This window comes from Hibiscus syriacus, unplaced genomic scaffold, assembly GCF_006381635.1.
Source record: "Hibiscus syriacus cultivar Baekdansim isolate YM2019G1 unplaced genomic scaffold, ASM638163v2 tig00110777_pilon, whole genome shotgun sequence".
Lineage (NCBI taxonomy): Eukaryota > Viridiplantae > Streptophyta > Magnoliopsida > Malvales > Malvaceae > Hibiscus > Hibiscus syriacus.
The window spans coordinates 694,178-701,995 of NW_024062858.1; the positions used below are offsets into that span (position 1 = coordinate 694,178).

The 7,818-nt window shown below is 34.6% G+C and overlaps 1 protein-coding gene across 1 annotated transcript; it reads left to right on the forward strand.

Moving 5' to 3' along the window:
- Positions 1-298: 298 nt before the first annotated feature.
- On the forward strand, positions 299-2,073 carry LOC120139960 (molybdenum cofactor sulfurase-like). The gene has a single exon (XM_039155049.1). The coding sequence runs from the start codon at positions 299-301 to the stop codon at positions 2,036-2,038; it is 1,740 nt and encodes a 579-aa protein (XP_039010980.1). The 3' UTR covers positions 2,039-2,073.
- The last annotated feature ends 5,745 nt before the right edge of the window (positions 2,074-7,818 follow it).

The following is a 7,818-nucleotide window of genomic DNA, read 5'->3' on the forward strand; positions in this document are numbered from 1 at the left end:
AAAATTGTGGCTTATCTATCAACACCTCATATGTTGGTGTAAATATGATAAAACCTTCACGTAAGGCAAAGGTTCACACTTGTGGTCAGCTCTTTCAGTACTGAATAATATGAATAATCTGCAACATTAAAAATCCATGGAAGGCAGGGTCAATTGAGTATGCTGACTTCCTACAAACGTGTCAGAATTGCTTACCTTGTAACACGACTTTTCGCATTTATGATCTTTGAAATAATTACCTGGAGTTTGCATATGACAGAAACTACAAGGGAAAAAAATACATGAACTTGTAGAAACAATGCAATCACATTGGTTAAGAGATGTTTCAAAAGCCTGTTCTTCAGGTTGTTGTCCCAATGCTTTTGTTGGCTTTCCCGAGTCTAATGCACAGATCCCTGGCAGTGCAGCGGCATCACGGCATGAGTTTGAGGTTTGCACAGCTAATTCTCTGTACCCGAATTCCCATTTCACCAATCATGAGTCGCTTCCTCCATTTGAGGAATCGTTTGCTTGTTTCAACAAAGTGTACCCTCAATATTCCCAAACCAAACAGGCTGACCATATCCGAGCAAAAGAATACTGTCATCTTTCCCACTCAAAGCATGTCTGTCTTGACTACGTTGGCCATGGCCTCTTCTCTTATTCTCAGCTTCAAACTCAATTTCCAGGCTCAACTCTTTTCCCTTCTTCATCACTTTCTTTAGAGCCTGCAATTTTTGATATTTCCTACAAGTCAATAAACCTGAATTCTCAGGTACTATATGGAACTAGGGAAGAATCACAATTTGAATCTGATATAAGGAAAAGGATCATGGCTTTCATGAATATCTCAGAAGCTGATTACTCCATGGTTCTTACTGCCACTCAGTCATCTGCTTTCAAGCTTCTGTCGGAGTGTTACCCATTTCAGTCTAGTAAAAATCTTCTCACGGTTTATGACTACCAAAGTGAGGCTGTTCAGGTGATGATTGAGAGTTCCAAAAAGAGAGGAGCAAATGTCATGTCGGCTGATTTCTCATGGCCAAATCTAGAAATTCAATCAGAAAAACTGAGAGGGAAGATAGTGAGTAGAAGCAAGTACAAGAGAAGAGGACTTTTTGTTTTCCCACTTCAATCGTGGGTCACAGGATCAAGATATTCATGTCTATGGATGAGTATGGCCCGGGAGAATGGGTGGCATGTGTTGCTTGATGCATCTGCGTTGGGAGCTAAGGACATGGAGACCTTGGGGCTCTCTCTTTTCAATCCCGACTTCCTCATCTGCTCCTTTTTCAAGGTTTTCGGAGTAAACCCATCAGGATTTTGTTGCTTGTTTATCAAGAAATCCAATGCTTCAATTTTGAATGATTCAGTCACTGCTACAATGGTGGGAGTATTGCATCTTGTCCCATCTTCAGGGCCAGCTCAAATCCCTGAAAAATCAGCTAAGGTTGATGAAGTAATGGATACATCCTTTGAATCCGGAAACTCAGAAATCAGCAACACCCCTAGAATCGAATGTAGAAGCTTGGATCATGCAGATTCATTAGGCCTGATACTAATCAGCAGCAGAACAAGGGGCCTCATCAATTGGTTGGTGAATGCGTTGATGAGCCTTAGGCATCCAAATTCAGAAAATGGAATTCCTGCAGTCAAAATCTATGGGCCCAAAATAATGTTCGACCGAGGACCTGCAGTAGCATTCAATGTATTCGATTGGAAAGGAGAGAGGATCGGTCCTGCACTAATCCAAAAGCTGGCTGATAGAAACAACATTTCATTGAGCCTTGGGTTTTTGCAACACATTTGGTTCTCAGATAAGCATGAAGAGAAGGTGTTGGAGACAAGAACAAGTGAAGCTGAAGGAACAACGTTAAGCAAAAAGAGCCACAAGTTTCCTGCTGGTATATCTGTTGTTACAGCTGCTCTTAGTTTCATCACAAATTTTGAAGACATTTATAGGCTATGGGCATTTATTTCCAGGTTCCTTGATGCTGATTTTCTGGAGAAAGAAAAATGGAGATACAAAGCTCTTAATCAGAAAACTATTGAAGTTTAGGCCCAACATTGATTCTTCTTTCATTCTTACAGACTATAATATCACTCGTCATAAGTATGAAATTCAACTTTAAAAAATAATTCAATGAACTATTTATCTTTTTTAACGTATATTGTTTTTATTCAAACATGTAATCATTTTTTTTTTCGATTTTACTAATTATAGAATAACTGGGGAATCATTGGCTTAGAGCTATAGTATACCTTTCAAGGATAAACTATAACATTTATAGCTTTCTTTTTTGCTTTTTTTAAGGTGAACGTAAAACATTTTACTTTTATAAGTTAAGAAGTATGTAAACAGAAAAATATCTCTCTAAATATATGTTTACAAATTATAAGCTCACAAAAGAATCAATGAAAAATATACAATAAGTTCTCTAAAACAAATATATACAAAAAATAAAATAAAATAAAGATCTAAACTATCTCTTAATTTTTAGGATGAGTGTTTATCCACCTAAATATATTTTCTAAATCCTATGAAAATCATGATTAATAATTGTAAAATCTTTTTTTTTTATGTTCTAAATCTAGTTCTCTAATGTACTTTGCATCTAATACGATAAATCAATCTTATTTTATCAATTTCTAGACTAATTAATCTTGTTTTGGAGAAAATTTATAGAAAATGAAATTTCTTAGAATTACACTAATCTTTTAGATAAAAATGATCTTAAAAAATTACGTTTAGATGTTTTGAATCAGATATAATCAATAGGTTAAAATTTAGAAAGGTTGATAGTGATTTTGATAATTCTAAATAATATTTTAATATGGAGAGGAAGCTATATTAATCCATTTAATTTAGTGATTTTCAGATCTTTTATTTGTTTTTTGTGATCATGTTTTGTGTAGGATGAGGTGGATTTAAAGTACTGGAGTTTGATTCCACCAATCAGAAGGTAGAAACTATCGTTTCAGAGTCATCGGGTTGTGCATCGACAAGAACTATTGAGTGCATTCATTTGCAATGCAAAGAGTTAATTGAGGGCTTAAGATTTCGCTAATCACCTAAATTAAGTCCCAAGTGTAACTGATGTTCTTCTTTTGTTTAATTTCGGTTGATTTGATTCATTAGAGGTATGCGTTGTGTTCTTGGTTATGAAAAGTTAATATGTAAACGTACATGTTCTGTTTTGATGCACAAGTTCTAAATTAGAATGATACGATATGAGACAATCTGACACTCATTAGTACACATGTTCTTTTATGTGGAAAGGCTTTTTCTTTAAACAACTTTGCCGGATGAAGGAGCAGGTTGATACGTTCATGGAATTTAAGTGGATAAATTATCATGTTACGAAGTTTTGGATTTTGGTAGGTGACTACCATTGATTAGAAACATACAGTTCATCTAAAATATAAGCTACATGAGAGTAAAGATGAACAAGAGACGAAGAAAATTGCTTAATACACCAATAAGCCTTTATGCTTTCCAGTGAGAATGATGGTGATTTGGACTGGCTCTTGATAGCAAGGAGATGACGGAGTGAAAAGCAGTTGCTGCAATTCTTGACTTGATCTGGCCCCTCTTTGGGATAGACCTTGTGCCGCTTGAACTCCTGCCAATCGCACTGGTTTCAACACCTTTCACCTTGTCCATGATGCACACTGGCATATTCTTTGAACAGCTACTGCTTAGAATTTCTATGTATAAAGATTGCAGAATGGCTGATTGACTTGCTTTGGTTGACAGTTTATATAGCACATCAATATCTCATCACAATACAAGGGGCAGGGATTTGAATACTATGGATGAGGGAATACGTATAGAAGTTGACCATTGGAAATTGGGGGAAGCCGGGCGACATGCCAGCCAATTTGTTCGGCTGTAAAGATTCCATGTGACCCAACTTGAGACAGTAGCAATTCGTGGTATCATTTGGTGGCTGTCTGAATTAGTTGTTTGGATGATAATTAATACCGGATCTGCCTTGCCATTAAACACGTGTGGTTTTCAAAGACATCTAGGAGCTCTGCTATGAATTATGGTGCTGGTTTCTGGTAATTTTTTTAGTGGATAAGTCGAATGTATGTTGGGGAAACGTCTGAATTATTGTAGACGTATGATTCGGTGTTCTGTTCTAAATTCCTTTTGACCGACAGATTTACTTGTTTAAATGCAATTTGCCCGGGTCTTGTGAAGCACGCATTGTATGGATGAATATTTATGCTTGTTCAAGTATATTGGTAATGTCATATAGCCAATAGGTGAAGCCACCTTGTTATATAATATATCTACTTGTTTCAGCGTCACATGGCAAAGCAGTTGATTAATTTTGATCCAGGTAGAATGCCATATACTGTATGAGTGACGTGACAGAGGTTCACATGCTACGCCTAATCGATGTATTCGGCGGCTACCTATAATGTGTTATGCATGGTTCATAGGTAGCCTCTAACCAAAATATAGTATTCTCTTTTATCTTTGATTAATCCGGTGCCTGTCTTACATTCTGACATATAGCATTGATAGTAAATAAAAACAATGGGGTGACTAGGGTTGTAAACTAGTCGAGTCGAGCTCGAGTATTGTTGAGTTCGACTAGACTCGAAAACTTTGAAATGGAGCTCGACTCGACTCGAAAACTCGCGAGCTTAAAATTTTCAAGCTCGACTCGAACTCGAAATCCTGAACTGAAGCTCGTGAGCAGCTCGAAATGAAAAAAATTCTTAAACTTAACTCGATTGAAGCCTCAAACTCAAACAAGAACCTTAAATACAAGAAATTTTACTGTATTTTAAAAAAAATCAATACATAAATATTAATATTATTAATAATTTATTTAAAAAAAAATAAAATCTTAATATATTATATTTTCGAGCTACGCACTAGCTTTTCGAGTCGAATATCCAGTAGTTCGTTTCGGCTCATTAAGAACTCGAGTCGAGTCCATTCGATATGAGTATTTATCGAGCCTTGATCGAGTCGATCTCGAGTAACTCTCGATCTGTCTCGTCTCATTTACAGCCCTAGGGGTGACATATCTACGATATTTTCTAAAAGCACAATGACGATGTTGAAAGGGATAATGTTTGTTGAGAGGAATAAATGGATTGTAATGCTATAAAAGGTTTATCTATTTTGATTTAGATAAAAAAAACGTAATTGGTGATGGATCATTTATTGATTAGTGTCTAAGTATTTCGTCTCCATAAAAAAAGATAAGATAAATGAATAAGGGTGAGGTGATCTAAAATAGGTTCCTCCTCGGTTGCCCTTTTTCTAGTTTGTCATAGTCGAGAGAATTTATAGTGATTATATGATAGATATTGTAGGTAACATACTAGATGGATATTGTTATGTGACGGTGGATTTGATTTGAGTGGATTATGTGAGTTTGTCAGAGATAATGTCAATAAATCGCGAGTTCTCGATATTTAGATCTTTTAGATCCCTCTTTCGGAGATGTTTTTCTTATGTCTTATGGAGTTCTCTGGGTGTCGAGGATTCGAAGATATTTTTGAGTCTTCCAGAGGCTATAAGGCACGAGAATAGTGTACAGAGGACCCATGATGAGGTACAATATTTGTCTCTATTAGTCGAGAGAATGTCATAAAATGACTTGAGCCGAGATTTGACCGTTGGAATGCACAACCCCTCATCTCGAGGCCAAAATCTATTATTAAGTCGAGGCAAGTTGTGAGATAACTATGAGTTTGAATGTTGTATCCCACTGGTTCGCTTTGTGTGAAGAACCATGGAGATGGTAGTGACGGGAATCCAGCTTGGTTTTACCTTACTCATGGTTAAGTTGGTTTATGAATTCAATTGTACAATTTACTGCATTTGCCTTGGCAAATGCACAAACAACTGAGTGGAAGTCTTTATGCTGTATTGCTGTTCTTTAATTTCTTCTCTTCTACGTGGAAAACCTTTTTCTTTGAGCAACTATTCCGGTTGAAGGAGCAGGCTGATACTTTCATGGAATTTGAGTGGATATATTGTCATGTTACGAACATTCGGATTTTGGTAAGTGACTACCATTTATAGGAAACAAACAGTTTATCTAAAATATACACTAAATGAGAATAAAGATGAAGGAGAAAAAGAAAATTGCTTAATAATCTTAATACAATGCTTAATGTGATCACTAATTACAATGTTTTAGTCCTCCCTTAAGTATGCCTTTCAGTGAAAATGATGGTGATTTGGACTGGCTTTAGATAACATTGAAATGACTGAGTGAAAAGCAGTTGCTGCAATTCTTGACTTGATCTGTCCCCTCTTTGGGATAGGCCTTGTGCCACTTGAACTCCTGCCAATTGCACTGGTTTCAACACCTTTCTCTTTGCTGTCCATGATGCACACTGGGATATTCTTTCAACAGCTACTACTAAGAATTTCTATGAATAAAGATTGCAAAATGGCTGATTGACTTGCTTAGGTTGACAGTTTATATAACACAGCAACATCTCATCAGAATTCAAGGGGTAATGATTTGAATACTATGGATGAGGGAATAAGTGTAGAGGTGGACCTTTGGAAATTGGTGGAAGCCGGGCGACGTGCCGGACAATTTGTGAGGCTGTAAAAGATTCCTTGTGACCCAACTTGAGACAGTAGCAATTCCTGGTATTATTTGGTGGCTGCCTGCCTTGTTATTAAACACGTGTGGTTTTCAAAGATATCTAGGAGCTCTCCTACGAATCATGGTGCTGGTTTCTGGTAATTTTTTTAGTGCATAAGTCGAAGGTATGTTGGGGAAACGTCTGAATTATTGTAGAGGTATGATTCGGTGTTCTGGTCTGACCGACAGATTTACTTGTTTAAATGCAATTTGCCTAGGTTTTCTGAAGCACGCATTTGTATGGATGAATATTTAATTATCTGGTTTCCACCATTCTGTTAGTTGCCAGGTTTATTGTTTCAGGACCAGTTGACAGATAAGGAGCATAGGGACGTTTAGTCCATGGAATGGAATGTAGCATTACTTATAGGAATAAGATTATCTAAATATAATATTACTTGATACATTAATAAAAAAGTTACGTTATTGTATTTGATTTGATTGATAGGAATGTAAGATTACAATGTTTGGTTAAAGAAATAGGAGATTACTGGAATATATATTTTACTAAATTATCTTTATGATATATTTTTTAACAAGTTGAATTTTGAATATTCAAATAAAAATATTTATATGAAAATTCAAAGAAAATATATTATTTTATTATTTTTAATTTATATATATATATATAGATTAATAAAATTTATAATTTTTTACAAAAATTTAAAAGATAAATGAGTAGAATAAAAGAATAAATATATCATATATTCTTTTAATTCTAATTAATATTAATTTTTATATTATTTATCTAAAAATATATTAAAATTTTACGTTAACATTTAACTAAAGAAGAATATAAAAATTTTAATAGATGAATCATTTTACTCTTATCAAAATATACAAGGTTTACATTATTAATTTTTTAGAGAATATTTTTAATTTATTGATTAAAAAATATATATTATAATTTTTATTAAAAATAATCACATTATTTCCACTTTTTAATAGTTAAATCGCCGATTAAAAGGACAAATAGATAAAGGAATAAAAGGAAGGTTTTTGAAATAATTATATTGTTTTAATGGTATTTTAATTCAAATTCATTGGAACAGATAAATACCTAAGCAATAGGAGAGATTGACATTCCCAATAAAACATCCCAAAATAATACTATTGCGAATGGACTATTACTTCTTATTAGGAATCTTTTCAATCCAAACATAGATATTAAATTCTAAAAGAAACTTTTCCCTCCGATAATTATCTT